Source organism: Rhincodon typus, chromosome 7 (assembly GCF_021869965.1).
Source record: "Rhincodon typus isolate 14 chromosome 7, sRhiTyp1.1, whole genome shotgun sequence".
Classification (NCBI taxonomy): domain Eukaryota; kingdom Metazoa; phylum Chordata; class Chondrichthyes; order Orectolobiformes; family Rhincodontidae; genus Rhincodon; species Rhincodon typus.
In genome coordinates, this window is record NC_063338.1 from 96,797,560 (window position 1) to 96,822,467 (window position 24,908).

Consider the following 24,908-nt stretch of genomic DNA (forward strand, 5'->3'; position numbering starts at 1 on the left):
TGTGAGAAACTATACCAGGCAAACTACCAATCCCAATTCTACTCCTGTAACACATGCAGGATAAGAGATATGAGCCAGGTTGTGACATTTTTTCACTCCATACTAAGTTTTGCACATGATGTCTAGTATTTTTATCCTTGCATCACTTCTTGCAGACATCGTGCACATTGCCTTAAAATTACTAAATGTATTACAACACACTTCCCATCACTTTGCAAATTATATAGACCATAGATTTGACAGGATACACATTAGACAGTGTTCTCACTCAGCCGGGATATAAAACTGTGGTTCATGTCGCTAAGTGTCATAGCAGCCAATGAATTGCCATCTTTGTGCATGCCACACTGCCTGGTCAAGAAACCTTGTGCAGAAGCGTAAAGACTGGAAAAAAAACATCTTTTAAGAAGGTATGTAGGTATTATTTTGCAGCTGTTCAATTTTCATATTTGAAAATCTTAGTATTGTATTTACAAAATGAGCAGATATCTCACAATGCTTCTCACAAAGATGACATACAGACAAGACTATAATGTCATCTGTCAGCTAGACAGTGTTGAGCACAAAAGTCTAGGCTGACACTACCTCCATGCTGAAGGAGAGTGTGATGCTTTTATTCTGTGTTATAGAGACAAGAGGCCCAAGTGTGCAAAAGGTTTTAAGGGGGCTTATGTTTGTTATCCTTTGCCTGGTGTTATACAAAATCAGGTAATGGGGGATGGCGGGGACGGGTGTGTTGGTGGGTGGCTGGGAATGGTTGCGGGGGGAGGGTTGGTGCTGGAACATGGAGATTACACAACATATTGCTTGTGTTGCTAAACATGAAGAATTAGGCTTGCAAGAAATGTTATATAAGCTACATTTTTTTTAATTCAGAAAGGCAAAAAAAGAAATCTACTTGTTCTTTTAAGACGACAGTACTAAAATGGTGGCTCTGGAACATATGATGCCAGGCTGTTCTGGAAATTGTTTGTACATGAACTGTCCTACTCAGGAGCAGGAGGAAAAATTTGAATGCACTTTGAACATTCATTTGCAGTTCATATTGTTCTGCTCACTTCAAGTTTCAAATGCATGATGAACCATATTGGAAGTTCTGCAGCAATGCTCAAAATAAGGAGACAGGATGTCCTTTCTTCTGTCTAGTAATGCCTATTCTTTAACTGGATGCCACATTGCATCTAGAACCAAACATCCTTGTAAGTACCTAGGTACAAACCTTGGGTACAACAGAAAGTAGAAGTGTGTTGTGGCTAGTAATCCAGTTCAGCCTCCTTTAATGCCATTTGAATATAGAATGAGAATAAGAATAGAATCCCTACAGTGTGGAAACATGCCGTTTGGCCCAACAAATCCACACTGTCTCTCAGAAGAGCATCCCACCCAGACTCAACCCCTACTCTATCCCAGTAGCCTTGCATTTGCCATGGCTAATCCACCTAACCTACACATCCCTGGACATTACGGGGCAATTTAACATGACCAATCCACCCTAACCTGCACATCTTTGGACTGTGGGAGGAAACCAGAGGAACCAGAGGAAACCCACACAGACACGGGGAGAATATGCAAACTGGAATTGAACCCAGGCCCCTGGCGCTAACCACTGAGCCACCGTGCCACCCCTATTTGTGGGATGCAAAGTAGACGTTCTGATACAGTTGCTGGCCTGAGATGTCAGGATTGCACTGGGGTAGTCAGTGTGAACTGCATGGGATGATGAGGTTATTGCAACCATGATGTTTGCGAGACCTATGATAGGTACTCTCCACACTTCACATCAGCTCTGACAAAGAGTCATCTAGATTTGAAACGTTAGCTTGCTTTCTCTCCATGAATGCTACCTGACCCGCTGTGACCTCCAACACTTATTGCTTTCAGGCCTAGGATAGCAGCATATATGTTAGCACCAGAAGAAAATTCCTGCTCTTCTAGAACCCACAAAAGACTTAATTTATATAGACCTCTTAATTCATCTCTGGTGAAACAGGTCACAACTTATGGTGAATGCTCCAACTAATCTAGACAAATATTTCAATTGGAGATCTAGTTGTGTTACATGACCCAATTTCTATATTGGAGGGTCCTGCTGGCTGTAACAAGAAAATACTTTTGACACTTTTAAAATGGATTTATACCTCTCTGTGCTAAAAGGATGATATCGCCATCTTCATTTTGACTTCATTTTGAGATGGCTTCTTCCAGAATACTGAAAAGATATCTCTGTGTGCATTTGATTTCATAAGTACATTCCAAGTAATTTCTTCCAACAGCTGATATTTTGCTTCAGAATTTCTTTGTTAGTTTAACCATAGATATGTATCAGTGTTTTAGCCCAAGCACCTATCCAGGCAAATTCTAAATAGTTTGGATATGAGGAAGGGCAATATACATTTGGAGCAATGTTTTGGCCTATGCCAGAGCCTTCTCTCTGTGCCCATTTCCTGTTTTGTCATAAATCCAACTTAAATATCACCAAGAGGAGAATCAGTAACCAGAGACGAGAGATTTTAGATTATTGGAAAATGAAACAGAGGATAGATGAGCAGAAACTGAAACAGAAATTGCTGAAAAACTCAGGAGGTCTGGCAGCATCTGTGGAGAGAAAGCAGAATTAATGTCTCCTGTCCAGTGAGCCTTCTTCAGAGCAGTTCTGAAATACATTACACTTTGTCCCCTTCAAGTCATCAATATAAATAATAAATAATTGATGCCTTAGGACTAATCTTTGTGACACTGCACTAGTTCCATTTTTCCAGCATGAAAAAGACCTGTTAATCACAACTGGTACGTCCTGTGCTGTAATTAATCCCCAATCCATGATAATACATTACCTTGCTAAAACCACAAACTCTTCTTGAACAGGGGCAGCATATTTTCAAGGCTGGCCGGAAGAGAGCTAGGAGGCAATAGAAGAGAAATTTTTTCTTTATTCGTTCACAGGATGAGGGCGTCACTGGCTAAGCCAGCATTTATTGCCCATCCCTAATTGCCCAGAGGGAAGGTAGAGTCAACAACATTGCTGCTGATCTGGAGTCACATGTATGCCAGACCAGGTAAGGATGGCAGTAAAGGACAGCTCCTGATTACACAGCTTTATCAGTATTAAAAATATGGATGGATTGGCTTTGGGTTTTCTCCGGACCATCAACAATAGATTAATATTTATTGAATTCAAATTCCACCATTTGCTGTGGCAGGATTCAAACTCAGGTCCCCAGAACGTTATCTGCGTCTCTGGATTAACAATCTGCCGATAATACCACTTGGCCATCACTTCCCCTTCTTTAATCAGAAGGTTGTGCAAGATTTGGAACACACTGCCTCAGAGAGTGGTGGATGTGAATTTCATCAGAGGTTTCAAAAGAGAGCTGGGTATATATTTGAAAGGCATAAAGTTAAATGGCTATTGAGATGGGCTGGAGAGTGGGATGAGTTGGATAGCTCTTTCAGGAGCTGGTACAGACATGATGGGTCGAATGGCCTCCTTCTGTACTGTGAATTTCTATGATTCTATGATTAGTAGTTTTCAAATCTGCTGGAATCTTCTTGGAATCCAGTGAGTTATGGAATATTCTGACCAATGCTTCCACTATCCCTGCAGTCCATTCCTTTAAAAGGCGAGGTGCAGGCCATTAGGCCCTGGATAGAGATTATTAATATACTGTCTGCAGTGACTTACCCTCACCAGTTGAACAAACAATATAAATAGCAGTTGCAATTTCAGCCACAATCAAAAATCAGAAAAACACGAAAATATAGTTTTCACAACATACCTGATGTAACAATAGAACATAGAACATAGAACAACACAGCACAGTACAGGCCCTTCAGCCCACGATGTTGTGCCAACCTATTATCTTACTCTAAGATCAATCTACCCCGCATACCCTACATTTTACTATCCTCCATGTGCCTATCCAAGAGTCACTTAAAAGTCTCTAAAGTATCTGACTCCACTACCACTGCCGACAGCGCATTCCACACACCCACCACTCTCTGTGTAAAGAACTTACCTCTGACATCTCCCCTACACCTCCCTCCAATCACCTTAAAATTATGCCCCCTTGTGATAGTCATTTCCGCCCTAGGAAAAACTGTCTGGCTATCCACTCCATCTATGCCTCTCATCATCTTGTACACCTCATTAAGTCACCTCTCATCCTTCTTCGCTCCAATGAGAAAAGCCCTAGTTCCCTCAAACTTTCCTCATAAGACCTGCCCTCTAGTCCAGGCAGCATCCTGGTAAATCTCCTCTGCACCCTCTCTAAAGCTTCCACATCTTTCTTATAATGAGGTGACCAGAACTGAACAAAATATTCCAAGTGTGGTCTAACCAGGGTTTTATAGAGCTGCAGCATAACCTCACGGCTCTTAAACTTAATTCCCCTGCCAATCAAAGCCAACACACCATACGCCTTCTTTACAACCCTATCAGCTTGGGTAGTAACTTTGAGGGATCAATGGACATGGACCCCAAGATTCCTCTGTTCCTCCACACTGCCGAGAATCCTGCCATTAACCCTGTATGCTGTATTCAAATTCGACCTTCCAAAATGAATCACTTCACACTTTTCTGGGTTGAATTCCATCTGCCACTTCTTTACTCAGTTCTGCATCCTGTCAATGTCCCATTGCAACCTACAACAGCCCTCCATACTATCCACAACTCCACCAACCTTCGTGTCATCGGCAAACTTACTAACCCACCCTTCCACTTCCTCATCCAAGTCATTTATAAAGGTCACAAAGAGGAGAGATCCCAGAACAGATCCCTGTGGCACACCACTGGTCACCAAGCTCCAGGCTGAATACTTTCCATCTACTATAACCCTCTGTCCTCTATTGGACAGCCAGTTTTGTATCCAGACAGCCAGATTTCCCTGAATCCCATGCCTACTTACTTTCTGAATGAGCCTACCATGGGGAACCTTATCAAGTGCCTTGCTAAAATCCATATACACCACATCCACTGCTCTACCTCCATCAATGTGTTTTGTCACATCCTCAAAGAATTGAATAAGGCTTGTGAGGCATGACCTGTCCCTCACAAAGCCATGCTGACTATTTCTAATCAAACTGTGCTTTTCCAAATAATCATAAATACTATCTCTCAGAATCCTTTCCAATAATTTGCCCACGACAGAAGTAAGACTGACTGGTCTGTAATCCCCAGGATTATCCCTATTCCCTTTCTTGAACAAGGGAATGATATTTGCCACCCTCAAATCATCTGGTACTACTCCAGTGGACAGTGAGGACTTAAAGATCATTGCCAAAGGGGCAGCAAAATCTTCCCTCACTTCTCTTAGTAACCTTGGGCATATTCCGTCTGGCCCTAAGTTTTTCAAAATTTCTAGCACATCCTCCTTCTTAATAACAACCTGTTTGAGCATATCTGCCTGTTTCATGCTGTTCTCACAAACATCAAGGTCCCTCTCACTGATGAATACTGAAGCAAAGTATTCATTAAACCTCCCCTACCTCTTCTGACTCCGCTCACAAGTCCCCTCCACTGTCCCTGATTGGCCCTACCCTCACTCTGGCCATCCTCTTGTTCCTCACATAAGTATAGAACGCCTTGGGATTTTCCTTGGTCCTACCCGCCAAGGTTTTCTCATGCCCCCTTCTAGCTCTCCTAAGTCCATTCTTCAGTTCCTTCCTGGCTACCTTGTAGACCTCTAGAGCCCTGTCCGATCCTTGCTTCCTCAACCTTAAGTAAGGTTCCTTCTTCGTCTTCACTAGATGTTCTACATGTCTTGTCATCCAAGGTTCCTTCACCTTACCATCATTTCCTTGCCTCAGTAGGACAAACCTGGCCTGATTCGTTGCCAAGCACCAAATCCAATATGGCCTCCCCTCTAGTCGGTCTATCTACATATTGATTCAGAAATCCTTCCTGGAGACACCTGATAAAATCTGCTCCATCCAAACTATTTGCACTAAGGAGGTTCCAGTTGATATTAGGGAAGTTGAATTCACCCATGACAACAACCCGACTACTTCTTCACCTTTCCAAAATCTGTCTCCTAATCTTTTCCTCAGTGTCTCTGTTGCTATTGGGGGGGTCTATAGAAAACTCCTCAGAAAGTGACTGCTCCTTTCCTGTTTCTGACTTCCACCCATACTGACTCAGTGGACAAACCCTCCTCCACGACCTCCCTTTCTGCAGTTGTGATACCATCCCTGACTAGCAATGCCACTCCCCTACCTCTTTTACCTCCCTCCCTATTTCTTTTGAAACCTCTAAACCCTGGAACATCCAACAACCATTCCTGTCCCTGTGTTATCCAAGTCTTCGTAATGGCCTCAACATCGTAGCTCCAAGTACTGATCCATGCTCTAAGTTTGTCATTCTTATTCCTGACAATTCTTGCATTGAAGTAGACACACCTTAATCCATCACACTGACTGCAACTTTGCCCTATCAACTGCTTATCCTTCCTCACAGACTCTCTGCTTGCTCTATCTGTCTGTACACCGGCTACCCCATCCTCTTATCTGTAGTTCTGGTTCCAATCCCAGTGCCAAAAATAGTTTAAACTGTTTAAGGTTTTGGAGTAGCTCGGGTTGTGGGTGTTGTGGTTGGTTGGCTCACCAAGCTGGTTCGTTGTTCCGCAGACGTTTCATTACCGTGCTGGGTAACATCATCAGTGCAGCCTCCAATGAAGCACCGTTGTGTTTTCCCGCCTGGTTTTTAAACTCTGGAATCTGTTGGGCAGGATTACCTCACTTCCGGTTTTCCTTTGCAATGGAGTGTATGTGGGGTAGAATTCCATGTGTTTGTTGATAGCTTTCTTCGTGGAGTACCCAGGCTTCCAGGAACTCCCGTGCCTGTCTCTGCTTTGCTTGTTCCAGAATCTTGGTGTTGTCCCAATCGAATTGGTGGTTCTCCTTATCCATGTGAATAGAGATGAGTGAGTATTGGCCGTGAGTCATCAGCAAACGCGTAGAGCTCGACCCCCGATACACTCCATTGAGAAGGAAAACTGGAAGTGAGGTATTCCAGATCAACGGACTCCAGAGTTTAAAAACCAGGTGGGAAAACACAACGGCGCTTCATTGGAGGCTGCACTGATGATGTTACCCAGCACGGTAACGAAACATCAGCGGAACAACGAACCAGCTAGTTTAAACCCTCCCGAAGAGCTCTAGCAAACCTCCTGCCCAGGATATTGGTGCCCCTCCAGTTCAGGTGCAACCTGTCCTTCCTGAACAGGTCCCACCTTCCCCAGAAGGTATAGAACATAGAACATAGAACATAGAACATTACAGCGCAGTACAGGCCCTTCGGCCCTCGATGTTGCGCCGACCTGTGAAACCAATCTGAAGCCCATCTAACCTACACTATTCCATTATCATCCATATGTTTATCCAATGACCATTTAAATGCCCTTAAAGTTGGCGAGTCTACTACTTTTGCAGGCAGGGCATTCCACGCACTTACTACTCTCTGAGTAAAGAACCTACCTCTGACATCTGTCCTATATCTATCACCCCTCAATTTAAAGCTATGTCCCCTCGTGCTAGCCATCACCATCCGAGAAAAAAGGCTCCCACTGTCCACCCTATCTAATCCTCTGATCATCTTGTACGTCTCTATCAAGTCACCTCTTAACCTTCTTCTCTCTAACAAAAACAGCCTCAAGTCCCTCAGCCTTTCCTCATAAGACATAGAACATAGAACATAGAACATAGAACATTACAGCGCAGTACAGGCCCTTTGGCCCTCGATGTTGCGCCGACCTGTGAAACCAATCTGAAGCCCATCTAACCTAAACTATTCCATTATCATCCATATGTTTATCCAATGACCATTTAAATGCCCTTAAAGTTGGCGAGTCTACTTTTTTTGCAGGCAGGGCATTCCATGCCCTTACTACTCTCTGAGTAAAGAACCTACCTCTGACATCTGTCCTATATCTATCACCCCTCAATTTAAAGCATATCCCCTCGTGCTAGCCATCACCATCCGAGGAAAAAGGCTCCCACTGTCCACCCTATCTAATCCTCTAATCATCTTGTATGTCTCTATCAAGTCACCTCTTAACCTTCTTCTCTCTAATGACCTTCCCTCCATACCAGGCAACATCCTGGTAAATCTCCTCTGCACCCTTTCCAATGCTTCCACATCCTTCCTATAATGCGGCGACCAGAACTGTACGCAATACTCCAAGTGCGGCCGCACCAGAGTTTTGTACAGCTGCAACATGACCTCACGGCTCCGAAACTCAATCCCTCTACCAATAAAACCTAACACACCGTACGCCTTTTTAACAACCCTATCAACCTGGGTGGCAACTTTCAGTGATCTATGCACATGGACACCAAGATCTCTCTGCTCATCCACACTACCAAGAATCTTACCATTAGCCCAGTACTCTGTATTCCTATTACTCCTTCCAAAGTGAATCACCTCACACTTTTCCACATTCAACTCCATTTGCCATTTCTGAGCCCAGCTCTGCAGCTTATCGATGTCCCTCTGTAACCTGCAACATCTTTCCGCACTATCCACAACTCCACCGACTTTGGTGTCTTCCGCAAATTTACTAACCCACCCTTCTACGCCCTCATCCAGGTCATTTATAAAAATGACAAACAGCAGTGGCCCCAAAACAGATCCTTGAGGTACACCACTCGTAACTGAACTCTAGGATGAACATTTCCCATCAACCACCACCCTCTGTATCTCAGCGACCCACATATCTGAAGCCCTCCCTCCTATACCAGCTCTGTAGCCACGTGTTCAGTTGCACTGGGTCTCTGTTTCTGGTCTCACTAGCCCGTGGCACCAGTAGCAATCCTGAGATTACTACTCTGGTCGTCCTGGCTTTTAGCTTCCATCCTAACTCCCTACATTCACTTTTCAGGTCCTCATCCTGTTTCCTAGCTATATCATTGGTACCGATGTGTACCACAACTTCTGGCCGCTCACCCTCCCCCTTAAGAATCCTGTAGACGCGATTAGAGACACCCCTGACCCTGGCACCCGGGAGGCAACATACCATCTGGGAGTCTCGCTCGGTACCACAGAATCTCCTGTCTGTTCCCCTAACCATTAAATCTCCTATCACTATCGCTCTCCTATTCTCCCCCCTTTCCTTCTGAGCCACAGAGCCAGGCTCAGTGCCAGAAACTTTTCCGCTATGGCCTTCCCCTGGTAGGTCGTTTCCCCCTCGTATCCAAAACGGTATACTTATTATTGAGGGGAACAGCCACAGGGGATCCCTGCACTGTCTGCCTATTCCCTTTCCTCTTCCTGACAGTCACCCAGCTACTTTTGTCCCGTACCTTGGGTGTGACCACCTCCCTGTAACTCCTCTCTATCACCCCCTCAGCCTCCCGAATGATCCGAAGTTCATCCAGCTCCAGCTCCAGTTCCCTAACGCGGTTTGTGAGGAGCTGGAGTTGGGTGCACTTCTTGCAGGTGAAGTCAGAGGGGACACTAGGAGTGACCCTTACCTCCCACATCCTACAAAAGGAGCATGCAACTGCCTTAGCTTCCATCCCCTCTAATCTAGATTGCCAAAAGAATAAAGTAAAAAAAAGGCCTTCCCTTATCTTTCCGACCCACCACACAGTATTTTTTTTTGGTTAGAGGAGGAGGATATATAAATTTGATATTATAAAATCAAATATACATTTGATATTATAAATTAAGATTAGTCTGACTCCCTAAACTACGCTTTCTCTTTCAGAAAATGGCAAGCCAGAAATTTGAATTAGACAATTTTGACTTTGCTGACATATTTGAAAATTATACAATTCCTTACGACTACATTATTGATCCAGACATGTCGCCCTGTCAGCCTGAAGTGAATGAGTCGATCACCACGGCTCTGGCTGTTATCTATAGCCTGGTGTGCTTCCTCGCTGTGACAGGGAACGTGATCGTAATGATTGTCCTACTTTATGATCGACGTACCATATCATCCACAGACACCTACCTGCTACATCTGGCAGTGGCTGATCTGCTCTTTGCTGTGACCTTGCCTTTTTGGATTGTGGATGCCATATCTGGCTGGGTGTTTGGTGATGCCATGTGTAAAATTATCAGCATGTTACAGGAGATTAACTTCTACAGTGGGATTCTGTTTCTGGTTTGTATTACTATCAATCGTTATCTGTCCATTGTCCACGCTACACAGGCCCAGAAGCAGAAGAGACCATTTCTAATTATGCTGGTTTGTGCCACTGTTTGGTTGGTGTCTATTGCTCTGTCTTTACCGGTTTCGTACAAGGGTGAATACATTCATTTTGAACGAGTCATGTGTTATGAGGTACTTGATGTTGAATCAGTTGAAGCATGGAGAATAACCACAAGGCTTTTGCAGCATTTTTTTGGGTTTCTCATCCCACTGGCTGTCATGATTTTCTGTTACACTGCGATAATCCTGAAACTGTGTCAAACAAAGGGATTCCAGAAACATAAAGCTATGAAGATCATCATAGCTGTGGTGGTGTCCTTTGTAATTTGTTGGCTGCCGTTCAATATCACTGTGCTCGTTGACACACTGATGAGAAGCAATCTCATTGCTGAGACTTGTGACAGGCGCAATGATATTGACAGGGCTCTGTCTGCAACTCAAAGTTTGGGTATCCTGCACAGTTGCATTAATCCAATCTTATATGCATTCATTGGAGTAAAATTCAGGAGGAACCTGGTGAAAGTCTTTTTCAAGAAAGGGATCATTAAGCAAACCGTCATGTCAAAATTCAGGAGATCTGTATCCTCAATCACTGAATCTGGATTTATGTCAACTAGTATACATATTGGTTTTGATGAAAATGTCAGTTAGACAGGAGATAATAAACATGAAGGAATGAGGGGGGAAAGTTTCAAAGTACTAAAAGAATGAGTAGGAATGCTTTAGAGATTTCAGTTCTGAATATAGTAATTATGTAGTTTTGAGGTGGGTCAATGAGATGGGCCAATGATATCTAACATACAATTGTCTGAAAGTCTAGTGTGATGAGTATTCATTCAGATCACATTAATTTGCCTGCACTTGATAATGAGGGATATCCATATTATTGGTTGGATAGTGATCTGATTGCTAACTCTGAACAATGACTCTGCTTTGCTACCAAAGATAACCATACTGCTTAATCACAGAATAGAGATAAGGAACAATTGCTTGATTTGCACTGCATGTAATGGAATTGAATTAATATAACTATGGTCTGACTAAAACACTCCTGTGAAATGAGCACCTCTTTGAGCTGTTCTTTCTTTTGGTATTGCCTCAGTATTGGAGTGCACTCAGAAAGAGCTAAGTCTGAAACAACTACATGGTCTTGAAAAGGTTTCAAAAGTTCAATGCCTGTACTATTCACTCACTCCTCATCTGGTCTCAGCATTTCTTGTCAGCATGAATTAAACAGACAGTAAGTATTAAGAGCTTAATAAATAGAAGCAGGGATAAATCATTCATCCCTTCAAGTCTGCTTCACCATTCAATAAGATAATTTATCATCTGTTTGCAGCCTTAAGTCCACTTCCTGTCTGTCCCATAACATTTGATTCACCTGTCAATGAACAATCAAACTCAACTTTGAACATATTCAATGACCCATCCTCCAATATTCTTTGCTGTAGAGAATTCCAAAGACTAAAAACCTCCTCATCTTGACCTTAAATGGGAGTTCCTTCAATTTAAAAATATGAAAAAATGCAGTGTACAAAAATTTCTTACCTTGACTTCTTAAATTGACTTTTCCAGCAGTGGGTGGAAGGTTCCAATGGTGGTGGTGAGAGATGGAACTGCACTCTATCTCCCACATCTGTAGGTGCAAGGCCCAGACGGAAGGTGAGCTTGCAACGGTGTCACAGAAAGGGCCCAATAATGAAGAGCATAAAAGCTACTTTCATTCAGGCTGGCATACTGTAGCTGTCAATGACCTTCAATAAAAATTGACCCTGCTGATTTAAGTACATGAAATTAGGCAGAATTTTCTAGGCCTGTCCTGAACTTTTAGAAGCATAAATGGGGAATCTTCATTCGGTTGGGGCAGGATGGGATGGGTGGCAAAAATACAGTTTCCCTGATGGCTAGTTAAAATTTGGCATTGAAGTTCTCAGAATCTTTCAGGTAGGTCAGCTTTCCTGACCTTGAACTTGGTGTGCATTAACGTCGCATGAGTACTCAACAGTATCTCAGCCTACCAGAATTACATTCACGTTAGAATCCCATTAGCAGATTTGAACCTATGACGTGGTTGGAACTGCTGCCTCACAGTGCCGGGGGCCTGGATTTGATTCCAGCTTGGGTGGCTGTCTCTATGGAGTTTGTACATTCCGCATGTGCCTGTGTGGGTTTCTGCTAAATGCGCTAGTTTCCTCCCACAGTCCAAAGATATGCAGGTTAGGTGGATTGGCCATGCTAAATTGTCCTGTAATGTCCAAGGTTGTGTAGGCTGGGTGGATTAGCCATGGTAAGCCTCCTCACTCATTTCCCTGATCCTTTCAAGTACTTTGTTGAAGATATGGTGCAGTTGACCAATTAATTGTTCAGTCTTTTGGTCACTGATTAAACACAATGGCTTATAGCAAGTGGTGAGAGAGAATATCTTTGTTTCATTTCTAGGTTATATGGAGACATAGAAATTGGGATCAGGAGTGGGCCTTCCATCACTTCAAGCCTGGAGATTCAATATGATTGTGGTAGATGCTTGATCTCAATGTCACAATCCTGCTTTCTCCCTATACCTCTTGATGCCTATAAGAATCTAAAAAATGTATCTATCCCTTTCTTGAAAATATTCAACGACTTGGCCTTCACAGCCTTTTGTGGTAGAGAATTCTGCAGGTTCATTACCTTTTGGGTGAAAAAAAACTTTCCTCATCTCAATCTGAAAATGGTCTGCCCTATATCCTCAGACTGTATCCCTTGGTTCATCACCTCAGCCATGGAAAACATCCTCCCTGCATCTAGTCTGTCCAGCCCGGTTAAAATTTTATACATTTCAATCAGATCCCCTTTCATCCTTCTAAATGCTGGATGCTAGGGAACCAATCTCTCCCCATCCCTGATTGCAGCCTGATGAACTTCTGCTGCACTCCCTGCAAATAAAACTGCACACAATACTCCACTTGCGATCTCACCAAGGCCCTGTACAACTGAAGTAAGACATCCCTATTTCTGAAATGAAATCCACTTGCAATGAATGTCAATACACCAGCTGCCTTCCTAATTGTTTGCTGAAACTGAGATAACAAGGTGTAGAGCTGGATGAACACAGCAGGCCAAGCAGCATCAGAGGAGCAGGGAAGCTGACGTTTCGGGCCTAGACCCTTCTTCAGAAACTGCTTTCTTTCATTACTGGTGTACAAGGACACCCAGATCCCTTTGTACATCTACACTTCCAAATATCTCACTATTTAAATAATACTCTTCCTTTCCATACTTCACATCGAAGTGTATAACTTTACATTTAGTCATATTCACTCAACTTGTTTAAATCACCTTGAAGCCTCCTTGCATCCTCCTCACAACTCACAATCTCACTCAGTTTTGTGCAAACTTAAATGTTGCACATGGTTCCCTCATCCACATCATTTATGTTAAATCATAAATAGCTGGGGCTAAGAACTGATCCTGTGGTACCACACTAGTCATTGTCTGCCACTTGGAAAATGATCCATTTACTCCTATTCTCTGTTTTTTGTTTGTCAATCAATTTTTGATTCATGTCAATACACTACTCCCTATTCCATGTGCTTAAACTTTTCCCGTTAACCTCTTATGAAACACTTTATCAAAAGCCATTTAAAAATCCAAATACACTGGATTTCCCTTACCTGTTTTTCATGAACCGTGCTGGCTTTAACCAATCCCATGAATGCTTCCAAATGTTCCATTATTGTGTCTTTTATGATAGATATCACTGCAGAGACAGATAAAGAGACATACTGTCTCTTGCATTCTGCACACCTTCTGCCTTTGTATTGTTCACACAAAGGCTATCCACCTGCCCACTAATCAGCAGTCTCTGGGTGAAAGTTGCCTTTCTCTCTCTCTTGCAAACACACACGCAGGCACACACATACACACGTGCACGCAAACACACGCGCACACACACACACACGCACACACACACATACACACATGCACACACACACATACACACATGCACGCGCACACACACACATACACACATGCACGCGCGTGCGCGCACACACACGCACACACACACATGTACGCACGCACACGCGCGCACACACACACTTTGGATCTCAAACATATGTCACCGCTTGAATAAGGGGATAGTGATAACACAACTCTCAATGAGTCCCAGCAACTTGTTTTCAAAAGTGCAGCAACCCCTTTGATAGTGGTTGTCTAAAGAAGTTGTTTTTTTATTTTGGCCCAAATCTAAAATGAAAAAAAAAATGGTCTTTACACTGGAACCATTCTTCTAAACCTCTTTTATACTCTCTCCAATGTATTCTTATCCTTCCTAAACTGTGGCACTCATAACTACTCATAGTACTCCATTGGCAATCTAACAAATATCTTGCTCCCCATATCTTGTGTCCCTCTCAATAAATTCCAGGATACTTAAATTGCTTTCTCCACCCTCTATCTTCAATGATCTGTGCGCATATCTGCCTCTGCTCCTGTACCCCCTTGCAAACTCTACTAATTTTTTATTGTCTTGTCTTTTGTTGTTCTTAATATCAAAATAAACTACCTCACCCCATTTCTCTTCATCTAACTTCATCTGCCACCAACTCCACCAACTTGTCTACGTCCTTTTGGAGTTCTACATTGTCTTCCTCACAGTTTACAATGGTTCCTCTGGTACTTAAATCCCCTTGCGAAGAAGGCCAACATACCATTTGACTTACCAATTGGATGTTAACTTTAAGTGACTCACTGAGCTCTTGTAGTGTCATGGTAATATTCTTATCTCTGGGCAAAACGGCTGAGTTCAAGTCCAACTTGCCAAGACACGTGTCATAAAATGCCCAAATGCCTGATTAAAAATAATTTGAAGTGACTCATGAGCATATGCAAACCCCTTTGCACATCAGCATTTTCCAACCTCTCACCATTTAAGCTAGGCCATTTAGGGATGAAATTAAAAAAAAAGATTTCCTCAAAACAGATGGTGGAAATCCGGCATTCTCTCCTGTAAAAAGTTTGTGGATATGTATATAAATTGTCTTAAAGGTTATAAAACAAGGGCAGAGAAATGAGGTGAGCCATGATCTAAATGAATAGAAAATGTTCAAGAAGCTGAATGGCTTAATCCTGTATTTGTTATTTTACCATTCTGTGACATTTAGATTATATAATTCATGTAAATAACTTATTATATCACTGTCAGATTACTTGCTTGTTCATTGTTTATTTAATAAATCCACTTCATGTTTATATTTTAAACAAGGTCTACTGGAGTCTCTATTTACTTTTGAAGTCTTTTAAAGGTAAAGTACTCAGAGTGTTATCAGACCATAGGGCTTTTTTCTCATTAGAGAGGGACAACTGACAGTAATTTAACCTGAAGGTCGCCACATCAGGCAAGGGGAGAAGTCAAGACGGAGAGTCCTTCATGGTAACGTGAGCCAGTAGTCGGAATTTGAACCCACACAGTTGGCATGACTAACCAGCTGTCCAGCCACCTGAACTAAATCAACTCCCTTCAAAGACTGCATGAAAAATATTACACCAGTATAAAAGAATTTCTAAGCCAAACTTTACAACTCATCAATGCAAGACTGCTTGTGAAGTCCTTTCTTCTAATTTCAGGCAAAGATACAAGGGACTATTTTGAGTAAAGGGTGAAAGTAAGACTGAATTGGTGATGTCTAGATTAAATGTCAACCACTTTGAGGCTAGTTGGCAACTACAATGATTTAAATAAAGTGCCAAACCCAACATATGCATGATTAGCACAAATGTACTGATAAGTAACAATTTGCTTGAAGCAAAATTGTATAGCTTCCAAAGCTGTTCTTCCATTGAAAATATGGAATCTGTGCACTAACAGATAACAGCTCATATACTCATGGTTCAGGGACCATGGGAGGTAGCTGATATATTCTCTGAAATGGAGATCCTGGTAGAGCAGGTATAGCAGGGGTGAGATGTTCAGTACCTGCTAGTGTGATGAAGGCCACATAGGCAATAAATATGTTTCCAATGCTTAAAAAAAAGTAACAATTCGACCAGCCAAGACAAGATACCATATCACAAACATGTTCGTCAATAACTAGACCACATCTAGAACCACAATGTCACACTGTATTCCTATTAAACAGCATAATGATATTACACTACAATGCTATTACATCCTTAACAGGTAATGCACACATCTCAGCCTTATTTTACAGCTCTTCAACCATGAAATACACATAGATAGACCAAAATAGAAATAAAATTACGACTTTGTCTTCTCCAGGAACACTATAGCACATAATCAGCAGCAACGGGATCTTATTGGGATGGAGTAGCATAACTCCATAATAGTGCCAACTGTGGCTCAGTTGATAACATGTTTGTCCCTGAATCACAAGACTTTGGTTTTGACACAATTCAGACCCATGTACACAAAAAATCTAAGCCACCAGATCATGTAAAACTGAGGGCATATGCACTGTTAGAAATACCTTGTTTTGACTGAGCCTTTAAACGGAGACACCATCTGCCCTCTCAGGGGAACATAAATACCCTACAACACTGTTTAGAAGAAGAGCAGAAACTTCAACCCTGGACAATATTTATCCCTCAATCAACATCATAAAACAGATTATTTGACCAGAGTCACACTGTTGTGTGTAATTCTGCCACTTATGTTTTTACATTACAGTAGTGACAATGCTTCTGAAGTATTTATTTGGCCAAAGATCATGGTCAGTATAGCTTCCATACATATTTATAACTTTTCCTGATATCTAATCAGCCAAACATATATTCATTCATGTTATGAAGTTGGGTAGAGTATTCATGAATTGGAAGGCAGGAAGTTAGAATTTGTTGGTAAAAATAATCGTGCGGTAAAGAGTGTTGTGGTCCCTTTAAGAGTTTGTGCTTTGTCTGTGCTTGGAGGTTTATAAATGCAGGTGCACAGAGAGTGCCCGAATTCAAACATTCTGTATCGAACAGCCGAGCAGTTTGAATTTGGCCAATTAATTTAAACAAAGCACCTAGATACAGAAAGCCAATTGAATTTAAATCTGAAGGTGTCAATAACCTGAAACTAATTATATTATAAGAACTTGATTATGTCATTACAGGTATATAGGACGAAGGCATTTGGAAAATCAGAGAGAGCCAACTGCTGTTGGGGAGTGAGGGCGAGGGCGAGGGCGAGGGCAAAAAAAGTTCCTGATAGCAGAATTAATGGAAGTAAAAGTGTTCGCAAAGAGACTGGAGATGACAGAATATTCCAGAAGACAGTCTGTGTGAACTTGGAGAAATTAAGTTATAATTTATTGCTTCTTATTAATTGGGTTTATAGTACTGGGACTTGTCTTTGTTTAAATAGCATTCCAGTAGAATTTATGCCAGTTAGGAAGTAATTAGTAGTATAAGGGGAGAATTGTTGGTTTGTCAGTAATTTCGTTAATTTGTTCATGGTTGGGTTAAATAAATAAATTGTTTCTTGTTACTTGTAAAGTAGAGATCAGGGATTTTCTTTCTTTTAACCATGCTTTTATTAGGTTATGAGGGGAAGGACAAGCTTCTCTGGGTGTTTTGGGGGTAATCATCAGAGGGGAGCTCTACTTGTGTCATAACAGATTGCGGTTTGTGTTTTAGTTTAATTATCAGAGGGGTTCAGCCAGTCCCCATCGTAGCAAAAATCAAAAGATCCACATAGTCTCATCACACACACCTTCTTTGAATGACCACATCCATTATGCTCAAACACTAGTTTAGTTATATCATTGCAGGGACCCAATTGCAAGATTCACCTTGACATCCCCTCCCCAAATCTGGAGAAATTGGAAGACGTTCTGAAGAAGAGCTCATACTGAGCTCAAAACATTAACTCTGTTTCTCTTTCTACAAATTCTGCCAGACCTGCTGAGTTTCTCCAACATGTTCGGTTTTGATTTCTGCTTCCCCAGCATCCACAGTAATGTTACATAGTCTTGTGCAATGCGAAAGCAACACACTAAGTCACAATCACCATTCCTAGCCCTTAGCATTAAAAAAATTCTTTAATGTTTTATCATTGTTTCAGCTGTTGTAATGTGTAGTCAACAATTTCTAAACACCTTGAATAATTACCATTGTAATGAAGTATATTTTTCTCTAAAGTCAGAGATCGAGACCCAACCTTACATAGAACATAGACCTGTACAGCATAGAAACATGTCCTTTAGACCCCCATGTCTATGCCAACCATGATGGTATTCTAAACTAATTCCATTCGCCTGCATGTGGCCCATATCCCTCTATTCCCTGCCTGTTCATGTGTCTGTCTAAATGCCTCTTAAATGCTGTCATATCTGCTTCTACCAACTCCTCTGGCAGCGTGTTGTGAGCAGCTAGCACCCTCTGCTTAAAAAAAAACTTGCCTTGCACAACTCCTTTATACTTACTCTCACTTTAAAACCATGAGCCCTGCTATTTGACATTTCCATCCTGGTAAAAGATTCCAACCCTATCCATGCCTCTCATAATTTTATATACAGTCTGCTTCAATCAGGTCACCTCTCTGTCCCAAAACTGACCAAAAGCAATTCAAGTTTATTCAATCTCTCCTTATAGCTAATAGACTCCAATCCAGGTAAACTTGTTTTGCACCCTCTCCAAAGCCTGCCCATCCTTCCTACAGCGTGGCAAAACAAAATGCACACAGTACCTGCAGTACAGCTGAAATAATGTTTTATATAGATGCAAGATGATTTGCTAACTTTTATACTCAGTGTCCTGACCAATGAAGGTAAGCATGCCATATGCCTTCTAAACCACCTTATCCACTTGTGTTGCCACTTGCAGGGAGCTCAAGACTTTGCACCCCAAGAACTCTCTATATATCAATGCTCCTAAGGGTCTTGTCATTTACTGTGTACTTTTTATACCGTTTACTACATACTGTATGGATTTGACCTTCCAAAATGCATCACTTCACACTTGTCCAGATTAGACACCGTCTGCCATTTCTCTGTCCAATGTTCCAACTGATCTATATCCTGCAGTATCCTTTGACTACCTTCCTCACAAATGTTCTGAAGAAGAGTCACTGGAAACATTAACTTTGCTTTCTCTCCACAAATGCTGCCAGACCTGCTGAGTGTTCCCAGCAATTTCTGTTTTTGTTTCTGATTTCCAGCATCCATAGTTCCTGTTTTTTTTTTCGGTCACATGCCAATACTTGTCCAAAAAAAAGTATGCAGCAATAGAGGTTTTGTTGGAGTTTGGCTGTTAATTGCACAGATATATCAGAACAGCATGAAGTTTTCGGTTGTTTAGGAAATTCCTGATCACCACACAGATGCATAAACATTATGCTCATCTCTTCCTAAATGACCATTATGGATTACATGAACAATTTACCTTTTCATAGCCTTGGTATTACCAATCTATGTTTAAAATCTGGAAGATTGTCCACTGTGATTAATGGTTCCTCTGTTCTTGGTACTTTGGTGACAGCCAATCATTTGGAACTATATCTTGACCATAACTTTTAGCAAAATTGCCTATTCAGAGTACATTCCACATCTTCCTTCTGTGCCTTCGTCATCTGTTATGGCTTTTTCTCAAACTGGTAGAGTTTGTTACAATCGATGAAAATGTTTCCACTTCTGAAATAAGTGCAAGTCTCATGTTTCTACTTGATCAACTATAGCTCTTGATAATGTTGTGATTTGTAGGGCAATCCCTGGACCGATTTTGCAGGACAGCTCCTAGTGACCATGGCCCACCCAACCAAACACCTAACCCCACAACTGATTTCTTGCAATCTCTGGACAGCTTGTATTTGTTCTACAGAACTGACTATCAGCCAATCCATAGACTTCAATGGCATAGATGCCTAGACAGCATAGGATCAAGCACCAGGCTGACTATGGCCAACACCTGGAATGACCTCCTTGACTGAGCAAGGTGGTACCTAGTAATGTCACTGGCTAATAATCCAGAGCCCCAGGCTAAGATTCTTGGGATGTGCATTTGACTCCTACAATGGCAGATGGCAAAATTTGAATTCAACTTTAAAAATCTGGAATTAGAAAACTAGTCTAATGGCATCCACGTAATAACTGTCATCTGTTGTAAAAACCCATGTGGTTCACTAATATCTTTTAAGGAAAGAGAACTGCTGTACCTACGTAGAGATACTAGGAACTGCCGATGCTGGAGTCAGAGACAACACAGTGTGAAGCTGGAGGAACACAGCAGGCCAAGCAGCATCAGAGGACCAGAAAAGCTGACGTTTTGGGTCGGGACCCTTATTCAGAAATTTTTTCTTTCAGTGTTAAAAAGCATGCTGCAACAGAGAGGCTCTCTGGTAATAACTCATCTTCCATACTATTTTGCTTTTTATTAAGGGTATGCCATACATCTTGATCCTGCTCAGCCATTCTCCATAGAATCCCTACAGTGTGGAAACAGGCCCTTCGGCCCACCAAGTCTACACCTACCCTTAGAGCATCCCACCCAGACCCATCCCCCTAATCTACAGACCCCTGAACACTACAGGCAATTTAGCTTAGCCAATCCACCTAACCTGCACATCTTTGGACTGTGGGAGGAAACTGGAGTACCCAGAGGAAACCCACGCAGACACGGGGAGAATGTGCAAACTCCACACAGACAGTTGCCCGAGGGTGGAATTGAACCTGGGTCTCTGGCACTGTGAGGCAGCAGTGCTAACCACTGAGCCACCATGCCGCCCAAATAACATCATGGCTAATCTTCCATCTCAACTCTACTTTTACACCCATTTCTCCACTGAGAGTCCAAGTTTCTGTTGATTCTGTCTTAAGTATCCTCGTTTACAGAGCATCCACATCCCTCTAAACATTGAACATATGACATTGACTCATCCTGACACCCTGTCCTTGGATTAAGACTTTTGCAACTTCAATGCTGTTTAAAAGTAAAGTTTTGTCACGCTGAGGGAGAATGAAATATATACCCAGGCAAGGGTTAGTGTTAATGATGAGCTCTGAAGCTGAGGTTGGATCAAATGCTAGGCCTACAGTATAAGAAATCAACACCTGTACAAAGTACCTGTTCAATACCACAAACTTCATATACCTACCTGTGCCTGAAACAACTTATGGCAAATGCTAATCAAAACCCCAGTTGCTTACCATTATATTTAACCAAAAATAGGTTCATTATGCCTTTTAAGCAAAAAATAACTTATAGAGTGATAGTAAAAACTTGTTAAATTGTTACAAGGCACTTCACAAGAAAATCATTTTGTTAAACAACATTTGGCACTAAGCCATACAAGAAGTTATGATAAAAAAGAATTGATCAAACAGCCAGACTTCAACAAACATCTTTAGAAGAGATAGTGTGTGATGGTGGAATGGTCTAGGGGGGAAGTTCTATGGTTTAGGCCTCGGGCTACCAATTGATGAAATTCAGAGCTGTCCATGTTGTATGTTCTGCAAAAACAACCACTACTAGTCATTGGCTGGTTTTGCTGTCACAATATTCGATCCTTGACCAGGTCTAAGAGTTTACTTAGTTTACAAAGATAAAGAAAAATCAGGAACGAATTTTTATGAAAGGAGGCTTATGTCTTAATCAAGATATAGTTTATTGGATGAACTGAACTGAATTGAAATAGCTTTATTGTCGTGTGCACTCGAATGAGTGCAGTGAAAAATTTGCAATGTTGCTACTTACGACACCACCTTAGGTACAAGATACCTAGGTACAGATACTTAAGTATTTGATACAAAATAGAAAAATGTAAATAAAAAGTTCAGAAGAAGAATAAAAAGGAAAAATAAGAAAAAGTACTCAATTTACAGTGTTTCACCCCAATCTGTGCTGGCACCTAGCCTCCAGACTGCACCGGGCCAAGACTCCAGACTACGCCGGTCTTCAAAACTTGAGGCGTTGCCTCTAGTCTGCAAAGGGCCTCGCCTACCCGCAAGGCCCTCCAGTCCAGGACTCACATCCCCACGGCAGCCCTCTGGTCCTTCGATGGCCTCCTGTCCAGGAGTTGCCTTTTGTGAATGATGCAATCAGGAATGTTACATTTGTAAGCTAGACGCTATTATTAAGGCTATTGTGAGAACTGCGGATGTAGATCTTCAACTTCCGAGATCCTATGATAGAACATAGAACATAGAACAGTACAGCACAGTACAGGCCCTTTGGCCCACGATGTTGTGCCAAAATTTTACCCTCATCCTAAGGTCTATCTAACCTCCACCCTTACCTTCTACTATCATCCATATGCCTATCTAATAGCCGCTTAAATTCCCCTAATGTGGCCGATTCCACTACCCTCTCTGGCAATGCATTCCACGCCCCTACCACTCTCTGAGTAAAGAACCTACCTCTGACATCTCCCCTATGTCTACCTCCACTCACTTTAAAACTATGCCCCCTCGTAATAGCTACCTCCACCCTAGGAAAAGTCTCTGGCTGTCCACTCTATCTATACCTCTGATCATTTTGTACACCTCTATCAAGTCACCTTTCATCCTTCATCGTTCTAAAGAGAAAAGCCCTAGCGCTCTCAACCTTTCCTAGTAAGACCTTCCCTCCATTCCAGGCAACATCCTAGTAAATCTCCTCTGCACCTTTTCCAATGCTTCCACATCTTTCCTGTAATGAGGTGACCAGAACTGGACACAATACTCCAGATGTGGCCGAACCAGGCTTTTGTATAGCTGGAGCATAACTTCCCGGCTCTTGAACTCAATCCCTCTATTAATGAAAGCTAACACACCATACGCCTTCTTAACAACTCTATCCACCTGGGTGGCAGCTTTCAGGGAACTGTGGACATGAACCATAAGATCCCTTTGCTTCTCCACACTGCCAAGAATCTTTCCGTTAACCCTGTATTCTGCTTTCAAGTTTGTCCTTCCAAAATGAATCACCTCACACTTTTCAGGGTGAAACTCCATCTGCCACTTCTTAGCCCAGCTCTGCATCCTTTCAATGTCCCTTTTTAACCTAGAACAGCCCTCCATACAATCCACAACTCGACCCACCTTCATATCGTATGATGTTCTGCTTTTCGCCTTCCAAAGTCCATGCGTCATCACCAGATTGGGTAGAGCTAAATGCAGTCTTCATCATTAGCCCTTTCAAACCATTATCTTATAAACAGTGCAAAATTTCTGAATTAGGTGTGCAACGATATCTTGGAGTTGTGAGACTGGAGGAGACCACAAAAATAGAGAGGGTTGAAGCCTTGGAGGGATTTGGAAACAAAGATCTAAATTTTAAAATGATGTATTTGGAACAGGAGCTGATGTATATCATTGACCATAGGTGTGATGGGCAAACAGGACGTGTGTGAGATAAGAGACAATCAGCAGATTTTTGGATGAGGCAGATGGAATTTAATGCCAGGAAGTTTGTGCTGACACATTTGGGCAGAAAGGATAGGGAGAGAGAATTCCTTTATGCTGCGGTTGTGTAAGATGTTTAGGGACAGAGGGTTATAGGGATGCAAATGTATAGATCTTAAAGGTGGAAGCCTATACTGAAAGAATACCTAGCAAAGCAAATGGCATCTCAGGCTTCACAGTTAAAGATGTTGAATAAAAAATAGAGATTTTATACTGAATACATACAAAACTTTCTGTCTTGTTCAAAGGCTTTAAGTCATTCTCCTCAGGCAGGATTGATGACACAATTATTCAGTATGATATAATTATGAATCTCGGGCTACTGCCCAAGTCACTAATGACTTCTATTCAGCAGTGATTGTTTAATCAATTGTTCGGTGAAATGTTATTTCACATCAGGATGGGGCAATAAGATGTATGATTACCGTATATACTTGTGTCAAAGTTGAATTTTTCAGACTGTTTTTTACCGTTAAATTTATGGGGTCGACTACTACATGGATACTACTTTTGAGGGGCTCAAATTCGTGCTCCAGTCCAAAATACGGTATCATTGGCAGAAGCCCAATTGATCTCTAAACAAATAAAGAAACTAAAGCAAGATGAGTTACAGTAATTACTGTAATATCTTCCAGTTCAGCAGGCAGCTTTTGTGCAATCTTAGTTCTCTGGCGAAGTCATGCCTTCTCCTGAACCTTGTGCACAATTGGAGAAAAAATGCTGTCCAGCTCTTGCCTTAAAATCCGAAATTCCATCCTTCTTTGATTCACTTCATGCATGGATTCGGATGGTTTCATGACTAACTCATTTTCCATTTTGACGATTTTCAAGTACACACTCAGCAACTTTTTTCTCCACTTGTGGCCACTTTCTAGGTTTACCTCTGTTGGTACAGTTTCATTTTGGCATTGTCCGAAATTGGTTCGATTTCTTTCTCCAGTCTCTCAAAAGTTTCCCCAAAACACAAAATTCTCTTGCTGCTACACAGTTATTTGTCTTCTCTGCAACCTCAGTAGCTCTCAGTTTAAGCGCTGCTGTATTTTTTTTGTTTCTTCTGGAGGGCATTTTCAAAACACATAATAAGAACATAAGAACATAAGAACTAGGAGCAGGAGTAGGCCGTCTGGCCCTTCGAGCCTGCTCCGCCATTCAATAAGATCATGGCTGATCTTTTTGTGGACTCAGATCCACTTACCCGCGTTCTCACTGTATCCCTTAATTCCTTTATTGTTCAAAAAAAATCTACCTTTTTTTTAAAAACATTTACTGAAGTAGCGTCAACTACTTCACTGGGCAAGGAATTCCACAGATTAACAACCCTCTGGGTGAAGAAATTCCTTCTCAATTCAGTCCTAAATCTGCTCCCTCTAATCTTGAGGCTATGCCCTCTTGTCCTAGC

The 24,908-nt window shown here is 41.9% G+C and overlaps 1 protein-coding gene across 5 annotated transcripts; it reads left to right on the top strand.

Moving 5' to 3' along the window:
• The first annotated feature begins 273 nt into the window (after window positions 1–273).
• Window positions 274–15,369, top strand: LOC109935307 (C-X-C chemokine receptor type 2-like). 5 transcript variants are annotated; one of them, XM_048598548.1, is made up of 3 exons: window positions 274–410; window positions 2,944–3,056; window positions 9,702–15,369. In XM_048598548.1, the coding sequence occupies exons 2-3, from the start codon at window positions 3,045–3,047 to the stop codon at window positions 10,800–10,802; spliced, it is 1,113 nt and encodes a 370-aa protein (XP_048454505.1). In that variant the 5' UTR covers window positions 274–410; window positions 2,944–3,044; the 3' UTR covers window positions 10,803–15,369. The 5 variants fall into 5 exon arrangements, with proteins under 5 accessions (XP_048454505.1, XP_048454507.1, XP_048454509.1 ...); XM_048598550.1 differs by lacking the exon at window positions 2,944–3,056; XM_048598552.1 differs by lacking the exon at window positions 274–410 and having other exon boundaries at window positions 3,027–3,056; window positions 9,796–15,369.
• The last annotated feature ends 9,539 nt before the right edge of the window (window positions 15,370–24,908 follow it).